The sequence below is a fragment of the Saccostrea echinata genome, unplaced genomic scaffold, assembly GCF_033153115.1.
Source record: "Saccostrea echinata isolate AGI-Se365-2 ecotype Australia unplaced genomic scaffold, CSIRO_AGI_Sech_v1 ptg000016l, whole genome shotgun sequence".
Taxonomy (NCBI): domain Eukaryota; kingdom Metazoa; phylum Mollusca; class Bivalvia; order Ostreida; family Ostreidae; genus Saccostrea; species Saccostrea echinata.
Genome location: NW_026889765.1, coordinates 28,490,011 through 28,517,293, shown reverse-complemented (window position 1 = coordinate 28,517,293; position 27,283 = coordinate 28,490,011). Strand labels below are relative to the sequence as shown.

Sequence of the window (27,283 nt, the reverse complement as noted above, 5' to 3'; positions counted from 1 at the left end):
AATAAACACTTATATAGAGTTATATTTTTAATGATGTGTATTAATTGTAGCCCTGCCACAATGAGAGTTCAGACATGAAAACTCTTATAAATCAGCGGGCGTCTGAAACCTGCAGTAGATTGTTAAAGAATAACGTATTAGATTCCAAAAAGTACACATCAGTTGGAAGAATAATGGACTGGCATGGTAAGAAAGAATACAATTTGCTACACTAGACAAAATTGCTAACGCACCACTTGTTATTCTTATTTGTGAATTGATCATTTGCCTGATCGGTACTAGTACATAATATATGCCATCTTTTCCAAAACAGTTGGATTGAGAAATGTCTTCGTGTCATGATAAGACCATAAAAGGACCTTCTTGCCCGAAAACCAATTTCCCTACGTGCACTGCGCACCGTTTTTGCCATGATATGAAGTTGATGATTACCGATGGTGGTCCTTGAGGTTGCGACGGGAAACAGTCTTCCACTTAAAAATCAAATTATATACCCTTATTAACTACCATATCTCTTGGTAGTCACCCAGTGCCTTGGTGTTCCTTCAAAACCCTGTTGCCCCAGTTTTGTGGAACAATCTTGAAATTATTGTGTGGTGCTTACTTAATGTCGTCGCTATCTATAGTAAACATTTTTATGATTGTTGATTCATTTACAACAATTTCTCATTAGAGGAATGAATAATCTTTTAATTGTTTTAATTTTTTACACATTTCTCCAAAGGAGCCCCCTGCAGACACCATACTGACTGCCTTAGCACGCTCTTCCAGGGTCAAACGCCGCATACGGTGTAACTTTTTTTCTGAGTTTTCAGTTAGTACAAACAAAAAGAACACTACCACAAAGAAAAAAAAAAGAAATTTATTCCACCAAAAAAGTATGGACACGATTTTGTTTTTTCTATGAAATGGTGACGCTTAAGTAAACATTGTTGTTATTCATCAGTTAAGACATTTAAATGCTTCATTTTTCATTACAGTTATATAATTATATATCAAAAACATCATAAATAAGTTTTGAAAAGAAAAATATGAATGTATCTAAGTGGTGCGTTAGCAATTTTGTCTAGTGTATACCAGACTTACAGTCTATGGATGAAATCTTAAAGTGCACACGATTTCTTCCAAATGTACATAATAGAGCTGGGCAATAATACCGATATTCCGCTATATTGCGGTACGATGACAAAAAATAGAGTAGCCCCTTCACGGTAACTGCGGTACTACTCTTTTGCAGGGCAAAATAAAAACGTTTGGCGAAATTTTTGTTGACAGATAATCAAATGACGTATATTAAAAAATCACTTTTACGTCACATTTCACCAAACTATATTATTTTGCCCTGCAAAAGAGCAGTACCGCAGTTACCGTGAAACAGTCAAGTACCGATATTCCGACAAAATGTTTGGACTCGGATTTCTATAATAAAATATGAAGTATAAACTGTCAGAATCGTTTGCAATCGTGCCAAACAGTAAAGGAAAAGCTGTTGCAGTGAGTTTATTTTGATGCATAACTGTAATTAAATCAACAAAATATTTTTTCTTGGTCATTTCTCATAGTTATTTACATTCTGCATTTAAATGGAAATTAATAAATTAAGAAAATACCATTTTAATTTTCGTTGAAAATATTGCAATACATATCGCAATACAGTTAGAAATATCGCAATACGAAATCTCTGGGCAATACCCAGCCCTAGTATATAACAACTTACTGTAAATAAAAATTGCAAAAAAAAAATTACCACTATAGAGCATATGAAATGCGAAGTGTCGTGTGAAGCGGTTCCGGATTACACTACTCCAGATTTTACAAGGTTTGGGTTAATGCCCCAGGGTACTCCATGTGAAGGACCCACTGTATTGTTGGAAAAAAACAAGCTTGGCAAAAGAACCTACAGATGTTTGGACGGCTTTTGCAGGGTAATACAGTAATAACAAGCAATTATAACAAATAAGAATAAAATCTAGCACTGCTGAATTTTAATTTTAATGGTTCAAACTGCTGTGATCTTAATATTTTGCTATTATTCTGTATAACCTTAGTTTTTTGGCTGTGACGGTAAGCTTAACGCCGAGTATGATGATTGTGGTGTCTGTAAGGGAGATGGTTCTACATGTGACGTAGTGGAAGGGATTTATAAAGAGACTATTGCACAAGGTAAGATGACATCATTACGACCCTAAAAAATAATTTTTTTTTCTACGTTTCTTATTTAAAGGAAATCTTTGCAAATCTTAAGCTATTTTAAGTAAATTTACTTTAAGAAATTGAGTGTCCCTTACCCTTTGACTTTTAAGTTTCGTCTCTTCTACTACACCTTTAAATCCTGTACCTACCCCCCCCCCCCCCCCCCCAGCTCAGTCAGTAGTCATTAGTCACATAGCATCCTGGCCTGGCAATAATACAGAAGTAAAATAAAAGTTAGAGCTTGGAGTTGCTTTTCTTTATTATATAATAACCATCTTACTACATACTGCTTTCAGGTTCAAGAAACCTTATAACGGAGATACCTGTTGGGGCGTATAACATACAGTTCTGGTTTGATTTTTTTAAAATGCGTTGGAACCTCATAGGTAAGGCCTAAGTGATTAGTCTTTATTGCAAACTAATGTTTTTAGACAAGCCAGAGAAAGTTTCTTCTCCAAAGCAAACAAATGTGTTTTCAGAATCGATTTTTGAGACTCCTATTGTAAAATAATTTCATGTATATATTATATTTTACATTATACAAACTTATAATATTTCATTCCAGAAATCTACAACAAAGACGGACTTGCAATTATCTCTAGCTTGCTTAAAGGAATTTGGGATACGACAAAAAACCCTTTGAATTTCGCCGGAACGTACTGGACTTATGTTTTCTCGAAACAATACGTGTATGCGAAAGGACCAATCACTGAACCTGTCATAGTTAAGGTAAAAGTCGTATCTCAATACCTTTAACTATTCCTTAACATTACTGAAAATCACATTCAAACATTTTTCCAGATGTTCACTACGAGTTGTATGTTTTCAGCACTACCAATACAGGAACAATAAAAATACTGGCATTAGCTTTGCGTATGCTTTACCCAAATATGGTAAGTGGAGAATGTATCTGGAAAATTGCAATAGACATTTTAAAAACATTTTCAATGTTACATAACTGCCTCAGCTTTATGCTAATTTACATCAATAACATATTAGATATATACACCAAGTAAATCATTTTAAGGAAATGAATACAGTATCCAAATGCTTGGAAAGGTAGATTAGTGCGAAGTTTAATTTTGTAAATATGAAGAAATCAAAAAGTTAACCTCAAAAGTCGATTGGAACAATACAAATTAAGAGCAGAGCAAACACGTATCTCTGAAAACATCTGAGGTGGGAACAGGTGCAATGGAGGAGTAAGAATTCCTTGTCAACCGATCACACCCACTGTGTGCTCCTTGTCACGATGAAGGTCATCTGTTGACAATTCATCGTGAAAATAATAGCCTTACAATTTGTATGATAAACGTCAATCAACATTCTACTGAACTTAAGATTGTATTTGCTAAAGAGGTCAATGTATCGACCATAGAATTTGCGAAATGTTGACTTTAACCATACTGTTGATATCCTTGTATAATCAACTTATTTGTCAATAATTTGCCTTGTTTTAGAAATTGCTTGTACATAGAACATGCTCTTTTGTACATGGATACAAACTCATTGTGCAAGTGATAATGGCATATTGCTTCTAAATAAGGAAAGTTGATAGAAAAATTGGAGTCATCTCGTTTACCATAAAGTTTTGCTGTAAGGTTGCCATTAATGTCTTAAAATACAAAAGTATTAAACAGATGCATCCATCAGACTCTATGGTGTCTTTCATTTCGAGTTCGAAGGGATATATCAAATCAACGTAAGAAAGAAAATGATTATTGTTAATAGACAAAAACGTCGTTTCTATATCCAAATGTCGAAATAAGGGCCACAACAGAGGATTTCTTTTTTTTTCATATAGAAGTTCTTAATAAATTCTGCTTTAGATGAATATAAAATAGGTGTGCTAAAAACGGGGCGCAATTAGTGCCCATGTGAATTCCAAAAGATCGTTGGAGGACTTAATCTCCAAAAACAACATAGATATTGTCAATTAGAAACTCAAGCATCTTTTTCATATCAACTTCAGATTACTTATGTGTACTATCGGAATGTTTTTTTTAACAAAACAATTTAGGATATGCCGAATAACTAGGTATGTAAATTTTAGGGATGTCAACGAATATTCGAATATTCATTCGATGAGTTGATATTCGAATATGAATTTAAGATTCGAATATTCGGTGTTTTTCAGATTTCCTAAAAAATTGTGCTGTGATTAATAAATTTTGATTAGAACATTGCTGGAATTGTCCCTGTTTAATTTACTAGCGATCAATTTCGAATGCCTGATTTCTTTCACTCCTTTCTTTTCTTATAGAACTACTAAATTATTTTGTTTTGAGTAAGGTGTTAAAGAATTATACAATAATGCTTTATGTACGATACAAAACGTACTTTTATAGTTTTTATAAGTTAAATACGATCAGATCTAGGATCGAGGACAACAAAATGAAAATCTTCTTAGAATGTCTAAAAGACTTGAAGAGTATACTTATCAAAAAAAATTTAATTGATTATTGAATGAATGTCGGATTAAATAGATTCTGTAATTAATATTGTAAAGGGCTCAATTTCAGAATAAATGTGTAAATTACTTGATTATCTCGGGTTGTACATAATCCTGAATTTTTATATTCATAATCGTGAAATTAATTAATTACCTAGGAAAATTATCATGGAAATATTTGTTTATATTTCAAAATCATTATTTCAAAGATTATAATCATATCCCTTATTTAATTAGGCTGATAATTGTTATCAGTAATTAATTACACGTATTTAAATCTAGACAGTATACGACTATCTAGCCTTTGGTAAGGCGACTGGTTTCTCAGTTGGAGCTACTATAAAAACATTTGTTAAAATTATACTTTTCTACATTTAAATCAATTAGTTATTTCAAAAATAGATATCAATGAAATTATTGTACACCTACAAAAGTCTTCGTACAATTTTACTTCTAATATAAGAATACCTACGCCAAACCTTTCATGAGTGTAGGATGATGCATATTTAAAATAAACAAGATTTTATTTATTATATCGAATATTCGAATATATTCGAATACTTTCATTGAATATTCGAATATGAATTATTGACAAAATTGACATCCCTAGTAAATTTATTTTAAAAAACCACTCATACATGAAAACGCTTTAACTCGACATTTAGATAGATTGACGATGTGTTATCAATTAAAAATAGTTACTTAATTTCATATGTAAACTCAATTTATCCCACTGAACTTGAATGAAAAGATTCCACAGAGTCTGGTATATCTGTTTCATATTTGGATATTTTACTAGAAAAAGACGTTAATTGTAACTTAACAACAAAACTTTATGATAAACATGATGAATTCAACTTTTTTTCTCGCCACCTTCCCTTACTTATGTAGCTATATACTTATCCCCGGCAAATGGGGTTGTGACGGTACATAATGTCGTTTTGTACATATTGTCGTCGGCGACAATATGTACCTACCCTCACTGCACATATTGTCATCCATTGGTACATATTGTCGCCGGCTGAAAAATTACACATGTACATATTGTCGCTGGCGACGTTATGTGCCTCACCCTCACTGTACATATTGTCGCCCCACAGATATTGTTGCTTAAAGATTTATTTTATTGTTTTTTGGCAGTTTTGTGAATGTAGTTTGTGTGTGAATCACACTGACATGTTTCGTATGGTATTTCATGCAGCGTGATTGTGATGGTACATTTTGTCGTCCTGTTCATATTGTCGCCGGCGACAATGTGTACCTACCCTCACTGCGCATATTGTCGTCAATCAGATCATGTCGCATGACAATCCACGGCAATGTTCCATATAAATATGACTAATCGTTGCTTAGCTGTTTTTGAGAAGATAATTTTCAAAGAATTTTCCCATATATTCCCATGTTAAATTTTGATTGCGCATTGTGGCCCCACCCTAAGCCCAGTTTGATTTCAAGATACTTGAATCTGCGTTACCTGAATATGCTTCCATATAAACATCACTAATCACGGGCCTACTGCTTTTCCTCAGTGGTGGGTCCAGAAATTTCTGAACGGAAGGGGGGGGGTGCGGTTCAGAATTTTTTTGACAAGCAAAAAAGAATTTGTATGTAAAGTGTGTAACTGTATATGTTGAGTAGATTATTTACATCGTAATTATGAAATTTTACCTGTGGACTAAATTGAGAGTATGCACAAGTTAAACAAACAGAATTTAACAAAGCAAAAAAAAATATAATCAAACCACCGGGGGGAAGGGGGGGGGTGCACCGGTGCTACATCTGTCTGGTTTTTGAGAAGATTTTTAAAAGATTTACTGTATATATTCCTATGTAAAACTTTGATCACCCATTGTGACCCCACCCTACCCCTGGGGTCATGATTTGAACAAAATTGATTTTGTTTTTGTTTGTTTGTTTGTTGTTATAATGTCCATCTCGAGAATTTTTCATTCGTATCAGGTATGTAGACGTCACCACTTGCTAGTGGAGGGCTGCAAATTTAGACCTATACTTGGCAGTCAGGGTCATTGAGCAGTGAAGGATCATTTTCGTGCCAGCACCTCAAAATTGAACGCTATGCAATGAAGCTTTCACATTAGTATCATCTCCTCTGACCCAGTAGTTCTTGAAAAAAAGATTTTGAAAGAATTTTTTTCTAAACATTAGAAATGAAAAACTGTGATCACTTTTCGTAGCCACACCCTTCCCCCGAGGGACATGATCTGAAAAAAAATGAATCTACACTTCATAATGAAGCTTTCGCATAAGTTTCAACTTTTCTGACACAGCGGTTCTTGAGAAGATTTTTAAGAGATATCAGTAAATTTTCACTAATTCTTAACTACTTCCCTTGAAAGAGGACATGGCCTTTCATTTGAACAAACTTGAGTCCCCTTTATCCACGGATGCTTTGTGGCAAGTTTTGTTGAATTTGACCCAGTAGTTCGTGATAAGCTTAAATTGTGAAAAGTTTACAGACAGAGAGACGGTCAGACAAAATGTGATCAGAAAAGATCATTAGTACTGAACGAAAAAACCTAATACATGTATTCAATCTCCAAGTATGTATTACAAGAAAAAAGAATAGGCTGATTTATCAGATATCTCAAGAATTACGGTATCTTGACATATCATAGTAACGTACATCAATCTTGGACACAATTTTCTGACTAAAAATTTTCTCTCTACAGTATTGCGAGTAATGCTGTCTGTCTCCCTCTATGCGTGTGTGTGTGTTTGTCAACCTTTCTCAAGTAAATATTCGTCAAAACAATATATCGACGACAATATATGCAGACCTTGACTGTACATATTGTCGCCGACGACAATATGTGCTGGTGCTTGACTGTACATTTTGTCGTCCATTATGCAGGAGGAAAATAAGGCTCGTCTCGGTACAAATTGTCGCCGGCGACAATATGTACCGATGGACGACAATATGTGCAGTGAGAGTAGGTACATATTGTCGCCGCCGACAATATGTACAAAACGACAATATGTACCGTCACAGGGGTTTATGGCCATTGACAAATAACATGTTGAAACAAGGATATCAACAGCCTTGTTAAATTAATCATTTTGCAAAATCTATGATCGATATTATGACCTTGTCAGCAAATACAATCTGTCATAATTCGAATGCTGATTGACGTTTTGCATATAATAATTGTTAGGCCATTAGTTACACACGGAATTGTCTAGTGTTAACAATTGTCTACTCTAACAACTTGCTTAATCCTCCGTGGAACCTGATCCCACCTCTGATGTTTTTAGAGCTTTGTGTTTGCTCTGCTCCCGATTTGTATTGTTTCAATGGACTTTTGAGGTGATTACTGCTCGTTTTCTCTATAATTCATTGGTAGAACATTAACTGGAACCCGCTATGTGTCTTTGTTTATAAGGGTTTTTACGTAGTTTAGGAATCCAGTGTAGGTTTGGTAATTCAAATTCAATATGATTGTTGGGAATAATAAAACTATTTTAAACAGATTATTTTGAAGAATTTCCTCTTTAGGAATGGAACTTTGAGTATAAATTGAATTACTACTTGCAAAATTAAATGCAAGTTCCTGTCGCCCGCACAGAATATTTTAAAGTGTTTGCGCTGGACTCGCAGCATAAGGAGTTGATCCTGAAGTCGTGGATTCAAATCCACTGTCCAACGTAGAGATCGGTCATTCGGATGAAACCGTATAAAACGACGTCACGTAGAATCTGGCACACAAAAATCCCCCATTGCTCAAAGGCTGCAAGTGCCGAGTACAGGTCTAAATTTGCAGACCTTCACCGGCAAGTGGTGGCATCTCAATATGAGTGAAAAATACTCAAAGGGGCATTGAAAAACCAAATAAAAAAGTCCAATTTCCTTTAAAATATAATGAAAATTGCCTCTCATGTGGAATTTCTGTAGGGGAAATCCTAGTCTAGAGTCATTTCTCCATGTAGGAAATCTTGCTCCAAAGCTACTTTTCCGGGGGGGATATCCTACTCTACAGCCAGTTTTCCGGGGGGGGGGGGAATCATTTTTGAGGGGAAAGGGGTAAGTGTAATCTGGTTCCCATTGATCAAACATTGAAAATGCCAAATAATATCGTGTATTGAAGCGGAACAAAGTGCAAACTTTATCTATAACTCATCAAGAATAGCTCACATACCAAAAATCAGCTCCATATCTACAAGCATTTAGAGGAAAAAAAATACGGAAACACCTTAGAAATTTATATTTAAAAAACTTGATTCCGTCAAAAATGATTGAAGCGGAATGAAAAGCAAACTTGATCTGTAACTCATCAATGTACACTCACATACGAAAAAACAGCTCAATATCTGCAAGCATTTTCACAGGTATGGGACTAGTAAGTGACTTAACGAGGTTCGCTCCTGAGCTTTTGAGCAGATTTTTATCTTAACCTATATTTCAAAAATTCTGGATAATGTTTTAATTCTAACAATAAATTTGGATTCTACAATACCAATTCAACTATATTCAGTTAAAACTTTATGATTAAATTCCATACCAAAAGCATTAAGTGAGGAACTATATTTTGTGGCGGAAGGTTTTATAGAAGAAAATGATCATTTTTTCTCTTTATAAGTATTTAAAGTAAGTTAAGTTTGGATTCCTATTTTTACATGCAGTCTGCACAAAGAGTTATTTTGAGCAAAGAACTGTTTTATACTGGTCCTAAATTATATGTTAAATAAACTGTCATGAATTCTATCAAAATATTTTATAAATATAGCAAATATATTGTGAAAATCAAGAAAAAAATAGCCCTTATTTAAGCTTAAAATTGGAACTATTTTAGTAATATCTAAAAATTAACATCACAGACTCCCACTTTTAGTTTTCTTTTCTGAATATATAAGATACTTTTTACCATTCTTCTTAAATTCGGTCAAATGTCATTACTTTCAAATGATTTTTTTGCTTGTTAAATTTTTAATGCCAGAAAAATGAATTTTTTGAGTGCAAAAAGGTCAAATAATTGAACATGCGGAGTAATTTGAAATTTTTTTCGTTGTCACAAATTTTAATGTGTCTATTCAAGGTGAAATAAGACTATGTTTGTTCCCATAATTTATTTGAAAAAAAAATATTGGAGGAAAACTTTAAAAATTGATTTATGTGTAAGACGTTTTTACAGTGCAAAAAGGTCAAACTAAATGCTCTTTAGCTCCAAAAGAAGCACATTGACCCCCCATTTCTGTTTTAATTTTTAATTAAGCTATGTGTGTAATTTCTAAAAATATACTTGATAAAAAATTCTCATTACTTTTGATGGCAGGATCCAACCCCCTTAAGGTCATTGATATTCACTATATTTTTTGAATGACGCGTTCAGCAGGACACTCAGGAGGAATACATTTCAGCTGCTCGATATGTATGCACTGTACATTTTTAATGGGTTTTTTTTTAATTTTTTTTTTGTATCAAAAAGTTATATTATTTCTTTTGAAGCTAAGACTTGTCAAGGACAATGTGCTAATGGAGGATTGTTTAACACAAAGATCTGCTCCTGTAACTGTCCCAGTGGGTTTTATGGTAAGGTTATACATATATATATGTATATCTTTAATTTTCAGTTGCATGGTTTATAACAGAATTTTCAACAAAACATGGGACATAGCATTATGGCTAAAGAAATTTAAATTAAATTCGTTGTTCGAAATATAATGTATCCCTTACTATTACAATGTCATGTAATACTATTTTATAGAGAGAGGAGTAATACATTGGACATAGTTTAACCAAAAGCACAATAAAAACTATTAATAAAAGTGGATAAATGCCAATATATTAAAAAGATCCTTGAGTAACTTTTATTTATTACGACTGATTTCTTCAACAGGAAACGACTGCAGGAGTCGCTGTAACACATACTGCTACAACGGAGCAACAGTTGATCAGTCCAGCTGCGCATGTCAGTGCAAAGAACACCAGACCGGAAGACAGTGTAAATGTGAGGAAGGGTACGGCGGTGAAGACTGTAAAACGAAATTATAGAACAACACAGCTGACTCATGTAGATAACAATAAAAATAAAACGTTTTCTTCCCTTTTTGTCTATTTTAGTGTAATTTTTATTTTAACTGTCATATATTGATTTCCTGTGATTGCAATTAAACAAAAGACAGCTAACTAAAGACAGCTGTACTTAATACCATCTAGCTTTAACCACTTGAAGCAGTTGAAACAGCTACATGTGTACAAAACTTTCATAACGAAGTCTGACACTTCTTCAGGCCTTTGCCATAAAGGTCTGGATTTGTAGTTAATTCAAAGGGTTCCCCAGCGTGCACATAATCTGTTAAATAATCAGATGATACACTTGAAGTCGATGTCAGCGGTGGTGGTAAAGGGTCAGAACAATTACCATGAACAGTCTCCTAGCTCTTATTTCAGCATCCCATATTTAACTAGAAAAAGACGTTAATGGTTTCCTAACAACAAAGCTTTATGATAAACATGATGACTTCAACTTTTCACTCGTCATCTTCCCTTACTAATGTAGCAATAATATACCCTATCACTTGTACATATGGGTTTATGTCTCGCAGTTGATTCGATACGCAAAAGCGTGCTCTACGTAGGAACAATTTCTAAAACGATGCAAGCTATTGAAAAACATGTTGATGAAACAAGGATATCAACAGTCTTGTTTGAAGTCGTAATTTAGCAAGTGTTATGGTCGTCGATACAATGACCTTGTCAGCAAAAACAACTTATCATTAAGTCAAATGCTGACTGACGTTTTAGTTTACATACAAATTGTTAGGCCATTATTTACACATTGAATTGTCTACAGTTTTTTTTTCTTTTTTACCCGATCATGACAAGGAGCACACGGAGGGTTTGACCGGTCAGCAGGGGATGCTCACTCCTCAATGGCACCTGGTCCAACCTCTGATGTTTATGGAGTTCCGTGTTTGCTCTGTTCCTTATTTGTATTGTCTAAATGAACTTTAAGCTTGAATACTGTTCATTTTCTCCGTATTTCATTCATTACAAACGGTCTGGTCTGATATTCTGTGCCACCAAGGGATAGCTAATGCTATAATAGACGAAATTTTGAAGAAGACACAACCTAATGAAGTGGCCCTGTGCTTATGATGCTGTACCATGCTGTTTGTGTCTGTTTTACTTTGCTATTTTGTTCATCAAGAAATCCCTTTTTAACTGTAGACTAAGATACACTTGCTTCCAACAGCCGAATCTTTTTTTGTGTTGTGCATTATTCAGACACGGCGTTTCTGATTGATTAGCATCGAAATTCTCAGAGAACAAAATCAAAAGTTTATAACCCCTTCTTTAGTGTGAATCCTGTGAATGTAAGTCAACTAATGGAAAACAGGTTTTATAGTACTAAATGTCTGCAGAATGACTGTCAAGTTGAAAATTGCATGTGATACAGTCTCGCCACTATTGTTCTCAACCTCCATTTTAACAATTTAAAAAAAAAAAAAAATCATTCGAAGCGCTTTATCATATTTGGCAAAATGTTTAATCATACTATCATCTTTGTTCAAGATTTGCTGTAACTGAACCAAAAGTCTAATTGAGTTATGCTAGTATTTACGATTTTTATTTTTTTAAAAACTCTATAGTGTTCGTAATAATCGATTAAAGGCAACGAAGTGAATAAAGGATTCGAAGAGACCTAACAAAGGCCATAAGACACAATCCTAATAAAAGATAGTCAAGGTAGGTGTACATGAATTGGCGTATTCAAAATTTAGCGCAATTACTGGGTATGGAGTTGTTGGCGAAATCATGAATTAGCGCTATGCATGTCCGTACCGTATATTATATTTATAAATGATTTCTTAGCGGTATTCATGAATTAGCGCATCGTTGTCTGCGCCAAAGCCGCTAAAATATGAAGCCCGCTTTTTTAAGTACACATACAGTAATTAAAGATCAATTTCTGGTATGTCCCAAGGATAGCCTAAAACGTCAGCCCATGGACGAAAATAAGTGTAATATTCAAAACTGTTTTAGAATACTATCCTACTCTTAATGTAGATCTTGGGGTCAGCTGTTGCAGAGTCTGGCGATGCGTTTCTTTGACGGATATGCCTATCCATTTCGTCCATTGCAAATTAAATGGGCTCAAATCTGGCTATTTAGAAAGCCAAGGCAGGAACAGATGCTTTGTCTTTGCAAGAGTGGAATGCAATTGTCAGACGAGCCGTTTGTGATTTTGTTTGGTCAGACTGAAATATGGCTCTACGTTGGAAAGACCTGTACAGGGAGGACATCATCAGAGTACCGTTATGCAGTCAAAGTCCTCTGAATATGAACAAAATGGTCCTGTTTGTTTGCAATACCGTTGCCAATATCATAACACTACCACCACCAAATGTATCAACCTCCATGAGGCAGTCTTCTGCAAAAGTTCATTACGAAGCTTATGAACCCTGACTCCTCCATCAGGTTTTGCAGTAAAAAAAAAAATCTGGACTCACATATAGCTAACTCAAGTGTTGAGCCATAATCTGTTGGCCTGAGACCTTTGAAGTCGATATTGGTGGTAATTGTGGTAATTAGGGGTTAAAACAATGGCATGGAGTAGTCATCCGGCTTTAATTCCTGCATTCCGTAGTCATTTGAAATGGTCTTTAAGTTGTTTAATATTCTGTGTAATGCTGTAGACGACTTCATTGTGGAACGTTGATGAAGATGGTGCAATCAAATGAAGCGATCGTTGTGTTGTTGATGTCTTGCGTGGCCTGCCATACTTTTAGTACCATGTAGTGTTGGTAACTGTTTTATGGGTGAGATCTGGTGCTTTGAGCAATATTAAAACCTTTTGCAACTGTAGACTGTGGCACACCTGGTTCTAGTAGCCCAATCTCTTTCGTGTTGTTCATCCTTTGGATATGCAGCATTTTTAAATACAATGTAGGTCATTTTTCAGAAGTACTAAAAAAAAAAAAAAAAAAAAAAAAAAACCAGAGGCCTAGATAAGTAGGGGGTTCTCAAGTTCGATTCTCATTCCTGTCTTAGAAATTCATTGTGTATTTGTTCCCTAGCTCCTTCCGTTCGCTTATTGATAAGCAAGAAAATTGCGTCTAAGATCTAGTCCCACAAACGAGTAAGATAAAAAATTCCTACAAATGGGTAAGTCATTTGTCTTTGTTGTCAAACGATTTTATGAAATACCATTGAAACCATTTAAGGGGGTATCTTGAATCTTGAATTCTAAACCAGTAGCATGCATCAGTAGGAGCAGAATTTAAATTAACTGAAATTTACTTAGAATTTTTTAAATTTTGTTTTCAGAAAGATTTAATGCTGTTTTGGCCAACTTTGGAGGTTGATTTTATAGTTGCAAGTAATAAATTTTAAGGTTAAAATGCAAAATTGAAAAATTTAGACCAATATCACCGACGGACACCTCGGGTGATCTTGTGTTAAATTTTACCATAGACATATAAGAGACCCTCTCTTATATGTCTATGATTTTACTCATCACCCGTGTGATGACGACGAGAACACCCGTGAGTATCCGACGATGGATAAGTACAAGGTATAGAATAACTATTAAGTATTGTTTTTTTAATGTAACTTTCTCCGGGAAATTGTTTTCTCCTAAAGTTTTTATTTAAATCCTGAACATAACCTTTGTTCGGATATACTAGGTATTCGTTCGGACGAATTAGAAATTTTGTTCGGACAAATTAGATATTTGTTTGAAAGAATTGGAAATTTGTTCGGACAAATTAGAACGAATTTCGTCCGAAAAATAAATTGATATTTTTCATCTGGTCCGGACATATAATAGACAGGGTTTTAATTTTTTGGGGGGAGGGGGCGCTCGAGGTGTGTATAGTTTCTCCCTCCATTGCACCTGATCCCCCTCTAATGTTAGAGGTCCATGTATGGGACACTCGTTTCAATGTATTTGGGGCGTTAAATTCGAGGCGCTCGAGCTCGATCGTGCCAGTGCATATAAATAAGGGAGAAAAGAGGTAAGGGGTAAGGAGAGAAATGACAGTAACCAAATTTAAAAATTTTGAGACATTTTGCAATAACAAAAACTATAGTCGAGGTGTCACCAGCTAATTATAAACAATTAATTATACATATTATACAATGTCATTATGTAGGAATTTAAAAAGTGACAAAGACAAAAAGAAAAGTAAAGTCCAAAATCAAGTCTGTCATAAATAAGTGAAATCAATTCATGTACTATAGCACATGCATTTATAGTTTCATTGCCATATGTTATAACAAAACTTACGGTTAATAAACAATAAATTACAGAAACAAGTGTCTGTGTACCACAGACATTTAGCACTGTTTTTATTTTCTATATAAAGAACATATTTGGGGACTGAGATCTAAAATTAAAAGCTTGATACAATTTTAATTCACGCTTACCCGTGTAAATAAGATCGGAATCGGAATTAGCATAATATCGAAAACAATGGCGGGAAGTATGGACGACTTTGACGAAGAAGGGGATGATTTGTTAGCTTCTTTCGTCGAAAACAAAGATGGTTCGTGATTTATTCAATGATGCTTTAATTAATAGTTTGCAATAAAAGGAAATGCAGTCATGATAAGTATCTTTTCACGATATTCAAAACTTAATATGTTTTACGGTGTGACCGTTGGGGCGAGCGCAGTTGTACCATCAAAAAGCTATATAGCAGCTTACACTTGTAACGTTGATCCCCCTCTTCAAACGCCAAACCTCACGAGACACAGTCTAGACTGTGACGTCACATGACGTCGGAATTTACGGAGACAGCCGAGCGTCTGGTTAAACGAGACTAAAGATCTTGTGCAATAAAATTGAATAATAAATGAAATACGTTGTAGAGTAGATGTAATTATTTTTTGTTTCTGTTAAACTCTCTCAGTCTCTGCAAAGAAAGAAAAGTAAACTTATCTCTCGGTAATGAATGATTATCCTTGGTCTTTTGTATGTTTTGTAAGAATTTCGCATGGAACCCTGGTAGCGAAGGAATTCTGGGAATGTTGCACCAGAAAATTTGCCTGACATATGTACAGATTTCATTCCGAATTTTCTCTGTTCTTACATGTTAGTCTTTTGAGCTCGCTGCGCTCGCTATTAGTGTAGATTTATGTTGTGATGGTTGTCTTTTGGGTACTACATACATTATCCTGATTGATTATAGGATACGATATCAGAGAAATGTTGTTTTTGTCTCAGATTATATTTAGCGTACGTGTGTTACGCTTATAATGAATGAATGAGGTTTTCATTGGTCATTACAGGGATTTTACACTGCCCCGTGTAGGACCTAAATATACAGGCCCCATTCCCAATTGCCAAAAAAACTCCCTTTTCCCGAAAAACTGAACTGTGTGTACAATACTACCACCTGTCAAAATAATCAGTACACAGTACAATGATTGTGGGCAGTACTTGCAAGGCAGGGACCTATATACTAACGGGACAGGCAACTCCTTCAGCGCCATGTTTATTTACCCAAAACGGCACACACAACACTGCAAGTTTTTCGAACTACTTTTTTTCCCAGTAAAAAGCTTGTTTTCTGATTAATGTAATCTGTTATTTTTGTGTATTGGAATGGATATTTAATAAATTTTAAAGCACATATTATAAAATAATTTAGAAATTAAGTAAACAACCACCAAAATTGGCGATTTCTCGGAAATACGGCTGATCAGGGATACACACTGATTTTTAAATAAACATAATTACTTCTAAGATTAGGAGTAAAAACATTGCTAATAACAAATCTTGAATAATTTTTTGACAGATAAATTAAGATTTTATTCTGAAATATTTGATAGCAAAAGAGTTATATTTAATTAAAATTGACTTACGAAATCCCGCAACTTACGAGGTATTGCGAGAGTTGCCTATCCCGTTAGTATGTAGGTCCCTGGCAGAAGCAGAAGAATTAAGGAATGAATTTAATTTTAAGAAACTTGGTTTTTGTGATGAATTGATTGGCAGATTGTTTTAAGAGCCATTCAATGACCAATAGTTTTGAAATAAAAAAATAATTTTATTTAAACATTAGAGTTTATTTCTTGAAAAATTGTCATGGGTTATAATATCCAATATGGGAAAAAATGGCTTTAAACATGTTAAATTCCCAATTCCAGGAGCCTAGACCCCATTCCCAGTGCCTGGGAAGGTCAAGCAACAGGTTGGGCCGATGGCCCCACTGTTCATAAAATGATGGGGCCATTTTGAAATTTAAGGGGTCGAGGGGAAATATATTGGGGCCATTCTAAAATATATGAAAGTATGATGCTATATGATAATGCATATATCTCTGACAACAAAATTTAGGAAAATAAAAAAGAAAAATGCGATAGGAATTGACAAGTCATATGACATTGACTAGTGGAAATGATTTTTCCATTTCAAAGAACTTCAATCATTCGTCATCTAGATTCTAATCAACTTGAATGTGTCTAGAAAAATTATATTTAAACCAAAAGCACAATTTTTTAACTATGCCGATTTAGAGATCACGGGACAGGCCAAGATAAGTAGACTTCGATTGGTAAGGTTTTACATTGTAAGGTATATTTTCCATGTGCGTGACTTTCATAAGGCTGTGGTCAACCGTCGAAAACAACTTGACACTTACGAACCACATGGAAAGAAAACTATGTTTCTTTGCCAGTGGATGTCAATATGCCGAATGATGGTTCTGATTTTATTATATGATAATCACAGATTCCATCTAACTTCGATGAAGAATACCAATAGCGCCGACTGCGATGAGCTTACAAAGTAATAAAACATGCGTGCCTGCATTTTGTGGGGCATGGCGCAGCACACCATTATTTCATTGCGCCATTTTTCGACAGTATGCGCATATGGTGCATGGCACGGCCCCTTCCCAGGCCCTGCATTCCCAAAATGGTGTGGATATGTGTGATAATTAATCCCTACTGATTAAGCTTAAGACAATGCCCTTATAAAGCACAGATATTTATAAAGGATGCAATAATATCTATATAGTCTTGCCGTTTCTCTAGAATCACACGTTTTCTACTGTCATATCAGTAATAAGGGCACCACAAAGCGGAGCATCCCCTCGCAAAGAGCATATCTGTAAATCAAGACAGCATTTGACATTGATCCCGATGCAAATTATGTCACTTCCCTTTTGCACAAGGACAAACTAACACACAAACACAAAAGAGCATTGCTATATCCCTTTCAACTCCATTGCGAGGGGATAATAACATATTTTTAATGTGTAGAAGCTTTTAATTGTTCGATGATTTTTACCAGAATGATGATAAGTTTCTTGAAGCTGATATGTATTCTTGTGTGCATGGTATATTGTTCATTGAAAAATCTATGCATTGAGTTCAAATGTTAGTTTACATTCTTGAACAATTCATTCTAATGACATTAATGTTTACTATTTAATTGATGTGAAGTGTATGTAGTATATATATTATAATTTATGTTTAGCAAATATTTGACTCGGTATCAAAATGAAAAGATTGTTGGGTTTTTTTTTTCAGATCTGCAAAACAATGTCCCAGTGGATTTTCCATTTCCTTTTGAAGCATATGACATTCAGAAAAAGTTTATGGAAAATCTGTACCTCAGTCTGGATAAGGGACAAGTGGGGATATTTGAGAGCCCTACTGGTACTGGAAAGTCCCTCAGTCTTATCTGTGGGGCACTGAAGTGGCTCAAGGATTATCAGGTCAATCAAGTTATTGTTTCTGACTTTACCATCATTTTGAATGAAAAGTCAACATTTGAAAAAAAAAGACAAATTAATGATCAACCACTCATGCACTCACTTTATATAGGATCTTCATAATATCCTTTGTAAACATTTAAAACTGTGCTGGAAGAGCTGAAGTCTGATTGATTAGATTTTTTGATTTTACCTCATTGTATGTAAATATTAAGTTGTTAGACCATACATACTGTATATTATTAATGCACTTTGTATTGTTGTTTTACCTCTTAATTCTCAATACCTGGTTACGTTAAGTGGTAAGAATTTTTTTTTTCAGGAGAAACAGAAGAGGGATCTCGAGGCTTTGATTGCAGAGGAGGAGAAATCATGTACCAGCTGTGATGGGTATGGGTGTGCTGTAGTTTTAATACTTGTTCAAGATTTTGTTCCATTGAATTTTTCTTGAGACTTGGAACCTAGTTTGTAAGTTTTTTAAAGTTGGGGCAAGATTGACTTGTTTGTTAAGAAGGAATATGTAAAGATATGTAAATTTTATGTTGAATAAATACAATACATGTATTTACTGCTTTGAATGTTAGTATGCTCCTGATATCTGGTTAGATGCAAATACTATAGAAAGATTATTTTTGCCTTTTTCTTACCTTTTTACACTTGCAAACAATTTTGCTCCAGTTTAAATTATCCCAGGCATGGCTTTGTTAAAAAGATAAGTCAGTCTTCTTCAAATTCACCCCATTTACAGGGGTGTGCAGTTAGCATCGCCCGACGCCCGGGGCTACCATTTTCGGGGGTCGGGCTAGTGGTTTTCTGCACAGAGGTAACCCCTTGGGCTAGTAGAAATTAAAACTACAATTGTAATACATGAAAAGTACAACCGGTAATTTCACTCATTTTTTTGCTCTTAAATTCCTAACCAGTGAAAATTTTCCAGGCTGCATGCTCCTATTGTCCATAAATCTCCATAATCTTATCCATTTTGCAGTACTACCTGACTTATTTACTTCAAAAAACTATCGTTTTTTTTTCGTAATCCGAATTTCCTCCATTCCTTTGTTTATGGTAAATACATGCAGATATCTCATTGAATTATTTACAAACACTCAATCAACTGAAAGGTAAGTGTTATGCAATTAAAACAAAATATATTTCCAGTGTATTTAATGATTTAAGTATGTTAAGACGAAAACAAAATGATTTTTGCTTTGTTTTAGATGAGCTAGTGCAATGATCAGAAAAAGGGAAGATTTAAATTCTTTTTCATTTTCTATCATAATCATTAATTTATATATGATTAAATTTCACTAGTGAGAATTAAACTTTAATTTTAAAAAGAATTACCTTCAGTTAGTACCCTGACTTTTTCAACAATTAACTTTTTTTCAATATTAGTTTTTAATTTTTGCCTCTATATTTGGGCTAGTAACTTTTTACTTGGAGTAGTAACTTTATTGCTGCCACTAGCCCGTGGGCTAGTACTTGAATTTTTTAATTGCACACCCCTGATTTAAAATTAGCCTAGACTACAAAATGATTTTAAATTTTCCCAGACACAGTCATTCAAGAGACAAGTCCTTCTTTGAATTTGTCTTATTTTAAATTCAAAGAGGGTGAAGGGGGTATGAATAAAAAAAAAAAGTGACAAAAATTTCATTGTTTACCATATATATATTGATCTACACATTTCTTCGAATGAACATGACACTGAGTTTTAAGAATTTCTATGGTACAACTGAGCAAACCATAATAAATTAAGTGACTTTACATTAAAAGGGTTTCTGGTGAGTTAGACTGGATAACACAGTTTGCAGTAAAGAAAGAGAAACAGGAAAAACTTGACAGCGCAAAACAAAAACAACAAAAACTGGAAAAGCAGGAGTCTAGATTGTTAGAAATAGGAAAGCAAAAACAGTACAGAAAACGTAAACGAGACCCCCTGGAGGAGGAATTCGAGGAGTTGATGAAGGAAGCTGCTCCTGATGTACAGGCTGCATACCTTGAGGAGATTGACAAGGTCAAAGGTCAGGAGGTGGATCAAGGGGATGATGACTTAGTGCCCGAGGATTATCATAGCGATGAAGAGGTCAAATCTGAGGATGTATCAGACAGTGAGAACAGTGAGGAGGAGGTGGATCATGTGACTAAGATATATTACTGCAGTCGTACACATTCTCAGCTAGCACAGTTCGTCCGCGAGATTGTCAAAAGTCCTTACGGTTCTAACACCAGAGTGTTGACTCTGGGATCAAGACAAAATCTGTGTGTGAATGAAACAGTGAAAAAACTGAAGTCTTTATCTTTAATGAATGACATGTGTCTAGATTTACAGAAAAATAAAAGTAAAAAGATTGACAGGGAACCTAGTGGTGAGGCAGTCAGGAAGAGGAGGGAAAAGAATGGCGGGGGGTGTCTGTATTACCGACAAGAGACGATGGAAGACCTGGGGAATCGGATATTGACAGAAATTACAGATGTGGAACAGATTGTTAAAGCAGGTCAGGCCTGAGTTATCAGAACTCACATAGTATATGACATTATCAAAGTACAAAGATGCATGAAAAGAGAAAATTATGTGACATTATGATTTTAGTGTTACATTAAAAATAGCAAACTCAAAAATGTTAATAACATTGCCATGTACAATGTACACAAAAGTCTGTTTATATAGACCCACTTTATATGTACAATATAGCTTTAAATCATGAATTTTATTAAGGCTGTTAACAAGATTGAATTCCTTGTAAAACATATATACTTTGTTGTCAGGTCGCCAGATGAAGGCCTGCCCTTACTACACTAGTCGTCTGTCTATACCACTAGCTGAGGTAGTGGTATTACCATACAATATTATCCTACACAAGTCGACACGAGAGGCCAGTGGGATTCGTTTGGAGGGGAATGTGGTACTGATTGATGAAGCCCATAACCTACTAGAGACCATTAACTCTGTATACAGTGTCACAGTGACTGGGGCCCAGTTAACCAAGGCCCATAGTCAGCTCAGTCAGTATGAACAAAGGTAGGTATACTGGAACCCATTTAACCAAGGCCCATAGTCAGCTCAGTCAGTATGAACAAAGGTAAGTATACTGGAGCCCAGTTAACCAAGGCCCACAGTCAGATCAGACAGTATGAACAAAGGTAAGTACACTGCAGCCCAGTTAACAAAGGCCCACACTCAGCTCAGTCAGTATGAACAAAGGTAAGTATACTGCAGCCCAGTTAACCAAGGCCCACAGTCAGTTTGAGAAAAGGTTAGTATACTGGAGTCCAGTAAACCAAGGCCCACAGTCAGTTCAGTCAGTTAAGCATACTGGAGCCCAGTTAACCAAGGCCCACTGTCACCTCAGTCAGTATGAGCAAAGGTAAGTATACTGGAGCCCAGTTAACCAAGGCCCACAGTTAGCTCAGAGAACTGTAGAACTTTTTTTTTTACATTTTATATGTTGTAATATGGGGGTTTATTTTTTAACTCAAATTATACAACCTTTATAAGGTATAGCTTTCGTAATAAGACAATTGCCTAATAAACCCTTATATGTTTTGAAATCCATGAAAATTGGCCCTCAAGAAATATAAATGCACAATGATTCCAAATACATCTTTAGCTTGAATTTGATGTATACATCATTGAAACTGCAAAGTACATGAGATATAATTGTATTTAAAAAATGGTTATTAAATGTATTGCAGATTCAGATCCAGATTGAAGGCCAAGAATTTACTGTATGTCAAGCAGATTCTGTACATACTGAACTGTCTGGTGAGATTTCTGGGTGGGAGGGCAGACATAAATGGAGCAAAACAAAGTGCTGGGAAATACGAGACCAAAGTGCTTACTGTTAACCAGTTTCTGTCAGAGAGTGGGTTTGACAATATTAACCTGTTTAAGATTTTACAGTATTGTCGAAAAAGCCAAATTTCCAAAAAGTTAAACGGTTTCCTGGAGAAACATCCGAACAGTGAGGTCAGTGTGGCAGCAGAAAAAGCCAAAGAGAAAAACATGGGAGTCGCCGGTTTCTTGAAGGAAATTACGCAAAATGTGGAGAGTTCAGCTTCAATGGAAGAAATGCAGAAGACAAATGCTTACAAGGGAAATGAGGAATCTGGGGTCATGAGGTCCCCATTGATGCACATTGAAGGATTTTTTGCCTCTTTGACAAGTGCGGATAAAGATGGCAGAATTGTGCTAACCAAACAGCCATTAATGAGCAACTGTTCCTTGAAATTTTTGTTGATGAACCCTGCTGTTCATTTTAAGGATGTGCTCACCCAGGCTAGGTCAGTCATAGTGGCAGGGGGAACCATGCAGCCCATAGATGAATTTAAACAGCAACTGTTTTTTGCTGCAGACATTGGTCCAGAGAGAATTCTGGAATATTCATGTGGTCATGTGATTGCATCTGATCATCTATTTGCTCTAGCCATGAAGTCAGGACCAATGGGGATAGATTTGGATTTTACCTTTGGTTCAAGAGAAAACTCAGCTCTTTTGAATGAACTTGGGTTGATAGTTAGTAATATCTGTGGCATTATTCCAGGAGGTCTGGTCTGTTTCTTCCCCTCGTATGATTACCAGAACCTTGTTTACCAACATTGGCAGAAATCAGGCATTCTCACCAAACTAGAGAGGAAAAAGAGGATCTTTCAGGTTTCTATTATTTTTATCTATCTTTAAGAAGTTTCTCATAATGAAGATTGATCTACTGGTGCAGATTTGCAACGATACTAAGATTTTGATTTTTGCAGAATTTGAGAATGAAATTTTAGACATCATAAACTTCAAGTATTAAACAATTGAGTAAAGAAAATTAGTTATAGCATAGTTTGTAAAGAAAGAAAATTTTATTAAATGTATACATGTTGCACTATATTAACACTAGTACAATAAGATTTGGATTAAGCAAAAAATTTGCTCAGTTCTTTTTAAGTTCTGCTTATTTTATGTTGGTAAATGGTTGGTTTCTTAGGAGCCTAAACTGTCCAGCCAGGTGGAGCATGTCCTTGGAGAATATTCAAAGTCAATCCAAAAGTCCAGTGGTGGAGGGTCAGGTACAATTTAATATACAGAACTGTATAGTTAGCTCTACTGGTCAGAGACCAGAAGAGCTTATGCGATAGTAAGGTGTCCGTCGTCTGTCTGTCTGTCTGTCCGTCTGTAAACAATTTTTCAAAATGCTACTCCTCCTACAGTTTTGATCTGATTTCAATATTACTTGGCACACAAGTAGACAACACTAAGGTACATAATTCTGTATATCGGTTTTTGATTTCGATGAACGGTGTTGCCATGGTTACTAAAAATAGAAATTTCTGTGAAAAACATTCAAAATGCTACTCCTCCTACAGTTTTGATCTGATTTCAATGTAACTTGGCACACAAGTAGACTACACTAAGATACATAATTCTGTTTATCGGTTTTTGATTTCGATGAACGGTGTTGCCATGGTTACTAAAAATAGAAAATTCTGTGAAAAACATTCAAAATGCTACTCCTCTTACAGTTTTGGTCTGATTTCAATATAACTTGGCACACAAGTAGACTATACTAAGATGCATAATTCTGTGTATCGGTTTTTTATTTCAATGAACGGTGTTGCCATGGTTACTAAAAATAGAAATTTCTCTGAAATACTTTCAAAATGCTACTCCTCCTACAGTTTTGGTTTTATTTCGATATTACTTGGCACACAAGTAGACTACACTAAGATACATAATTCTGTGTATTGGTTTTTGATTTCGATGAACAGTGTTGCCATGGTTACTAAAAATATAAATTTTCTTGAAATACTTTCAAAATGCTACTCCTCTTACACTTTTTTGTCTGATTTCAGTATAATGTGGCATACAAGTAGACTACAGAGATACATAATTGGTGTTATTGTTCTTTGATTTTGTTGAACGATGTTGCCACGGTTACTTAAATCAAAATTTCTGTAAAATTGTTTTAAAAGGCTACTCCTCTTACAGTTTTAGTCTGATATAATAGTAAATCTTGCCACAAAAGAGACTAAACTAAGGATCATTATTCTATTTATTGCTGTTGCAAAGTTTCAAGTCCAACTGCTACTTTTATCTTCCTTTATAAATACAACCAGTAGAGCTACAGTCTTGTCAGAGACTTCTGGTTTTTTGAAAATGATAGTGCTACAATCAAACACAGATATTTAAGTTCTTAATTTAAAAAAAATACTTATATTGTATATCAAAGCACTAATATAAACAAGTTATTTTGACTGCCTTTGTGTTAAAAAAAAATTACTGATATTTTTTTTTAACACTATGATGAATGATTTCTACATTGTCAGTCTTTGCTTATGTTCATGATAATTTTGGCTATATAACAGTTTCAGGAGCCATTTTGCTGTGTGTAGTGGGAGGGAAGATGAGCGAGGGGATCAACTTCTCTGATGATCTTGGTCGAGGTGTCATCATGGTGGGCATGCCTTACCCCAATATCAAGTCTCCAGAATTACAGGTCAGTGTATACCCCTGGTCATTCTCACAGAAGAGGTTTAGTGAACCACGCATGATCTGGGAACCCATAGTTGCAGTGCTTACAATGATTAATTATCCAAATTTTTTTTAAAAAAAGTTTTTTTTCTGGAAAATTTGGTTAAAATATTTTAAAGTTTGAAATTTAGAGTCGAGAATTTTATTTTCAATATTTATCTAACAGTTAATGTTTTCTAAAACAATACAATTTTAATATAGCTTAGTCTGTACCTTACTTTATTTGTATTAACAGACGAATCCCCAGATGTTCTATAAAAAATGTTGAATCTTTGACTATTTGAATTATTTCACCAGGCCAATCTTTAATTTGTTGAAAAAATGTAAAGAAATTGAAAGCATACTTTTCATGCTTGCATTATTAAATAAATTCAGTGATTTTTAGCTCCCCTGAGCCATAGGCTCAGGTGAGCATTTCTTTTCAAAATTTGTACTACATTGTCTGTTGCAGACTTTGTCATAAACTTTTCACATTTTCATCTTCTCCAGAACCACTGGGCCAGAAAAGGTGAAACTTAAGTGAAAGGTTCATTACAGGGTGTAAATTAAATTTGTTCAAATCATACACTTCCCCTCTTGCAGGGTAGGGTGGGGCCACAACAAGCAATCAAAGTTTATCATAGGAATATATAGGAAAAATCAGTAATCTTCTAAAGAACAACAAAGCCATTTTTAGTCATATTTATATGGAAATATAAATGAATATGTATGGAGGATGTCAGGTAGTTTAGATTTGAATTCAGGTTTGTTCAAATCATGACCCTTTTGGGTAGATGGAGCCACAATGGGCATTCAAAGTTTTACATAGGAGTATATAAGAAAAATCTATCAAAGTCTTTGTCTCAAGAACAGCAAAGCCGTGATTACTTGTATTTTTATGGAAACATCCACAGGTAGTGTATATTCAAGTTTGCGCAAATGAAGACCCCCCAGGTGTAGGGTGAGGCCACAATGGGCAATTTTTACTTTAATAAGAATATGATTGTAGGAAAATTCTTTAAAAAATCTTTTTCTCAAAAACAGCTAAGCCATGATTAGTCAAATTTATGTGGAAGCATCCTCAGGTAGTGTAGATTCAATTTTGATCAAATCATGGGGCCACAATGGGCAATCAAAGTTCTACATAGTAGTATATGTCAAAAACCTTTAAAATTTCTTAAGAACAGCAAAGCTATGATGAGTCATATTCATATGGAAATATTTACATTTCATAATATTTTCTCTTAAGGATTCTTTATAGATTAGAAAACTTCATTTTCTCATGAATTAGCATGGATGACCATGAACACATGCAGTCTTTGGAACACTCTAGTCATTTATTTAATCACTTAATCAATTGACCTGTACACTAAGAGAAATTAATATGCTTAAATTGTCAGTTTAACTTTGTTGTAATTTAGGGCTGGCAGAAGGCACTATGTGTAATCCTCCCATAATGTTAATAATTTTCATTATAACATCTTTATAGGAAGGTCATTTTTTATTAATTTCTGCTTGCAGGAGAAAATGCAATATTTGAATTCCAATTTTCCTAGAGACAAAAATGGGCATCTTCCAGGTCAAGTTCATTATGAAAACCTGTGTATGAAAACCGTCAATCAGTCCATTGGTCGAGCAATCCGTCACCGTGAAGATTATGCAACCATTCTGTTGCTTGATAAACGTTACTGTAAAGAGAGTGTACGGACAAAGCTTCCATCCTGGATTGGGAAAAATCTACAGAAAATGGAGAAGTACGGTCCAGCTGTAGCAGCTATTTCTCAGTTCTTTCGAGGAAAGAAGAGTGATACAATGAATTAGATTTCAATGGCATTTAAATGATGTTCCTGGTTATTATTTCATATACATGACTAGTTGTTTTATTACTCTTTTCTTGTTAAATCTTGTACTGATTAAAACTCATTTTTTGCATTGTTTTTGAAGTGCTTTTCTGATTTTTCATTGCTTTGATTTATCAATTTGATATGTAAATAACACGGTTTTCAAGGGTCTTTGGACAAGCAGTAAGTCTGAAAAACTATAAAGAAAATTTTTGATGAAAGGAAAGTCATTTTTCAGCATGAATGGCATAAATATATAGTCTTTGAATTACCTGTCACTATCATTTTGACAGCTGACAAGAGAGTGTTAGCCTCTTACAATCTTCCATTGGAAAATGCTTGGATGTATCAAGCCAAAAAAATAATCCATCGTTTCTCGGACACAAATGCAATGGGTCAAAGGGTAATAACTTAATTTTCTATATTTCAAGCTAAAACAAGAAAATTGAGATTCCCCCTTTCACTCATATTTTTGTTTGATACTTGTTAACAATATGTTACCAGTATGCTTCTAAAAATTTGAATAACATTATTTAAAGCTTATTGAGTATCAAATAATATACCTATGGAATCATTATTTGTTGACAAAAAAAAAGTCCCACCCTGTCCCAAAAGCTA

General features: G+C 34.7%; 2 protein-coding genes across 3 annotated transcripts in view; both read left to right on the top strand.

The window, feature by feature from the left end:
* LOC133188293 (uncharacterized) overlaps window positions 1–10,653 on the top strand; it is a 48,847-nt gene extending 38,194 nt beyond the window's left edge. Inside the window, exons 12-19 of the mRNA XM_061323663.1 lie at window positions 51–186; window positions 1,756–1,925; window positions 2,049–2,163; window positions 2,490–2,579; window positions 2,759–2,922; window positions 3,023–3,086; window positions 10,122–10,190; window positions 10,498–10,653. Coding sequence (XP_061179647.1) covers window positions 51–186; window positions 1,756–1,925; window positions 2,049–2,163; window positions 2,490–2,579; window positions 2,759–2,922; window positions 3,023–3,086; window positions 10,122–10,190; window positions 10,498–10,652 — 963 coding nt within the window. The 3' untranslated portion in view covers window position 10,653. The remainder of the gene's footprint in view (window positions 1–50; window positions 187–1,755; window positions 1,926–2,048; window positions 2,164–2,489; window positions 2,580–2,758; window positions 2,923–3,022; window positions 3,087–10,121; window positions 10,191–10,497) is intronic.
* Window positions 10,654–15,071: 4,418 nt separating this feature from the next.
* LOC133188628 (ATP-dependent DNA helicase DDX11-like) lies at window positions 15,072–26,738 on the top strand. 2 transcript variants are annotated; one of them, XM_061324127.1, is made up of 9 exons: window positions 15,072–15,151; window positions 18,144–18,331; window positions 18,651–18,718; window positions 20,105–20,826; window positions 21,098–21,350; window positions 22,025–22,982; window positions 23,302–23,383; window positions 24,686–24,810; window positions 26,346–26,738. In XM_061324127.1, exons 1-9 carry the CDS (start codon window positions 15,079–15,081, stop codon window positions 26,643–26,645), a joined length of 2,769 nt encoding a protein of 922 aa, XP_061180111.1. In that variant the 5' UTR covers window positions 15,072–15,078; the 3' UTR covers window positions 26,646–26,738. The 2 variants fall into 2 exon arrangements, with proteins under 2 accessions (XP_061180111.1, XP_061180110.1); XM_061324126.1 differs by having other exon boundaries at window positions 24,680–24,810.
* Window positions 26,739–27,283: the final 545 nt, after the last annotated feature.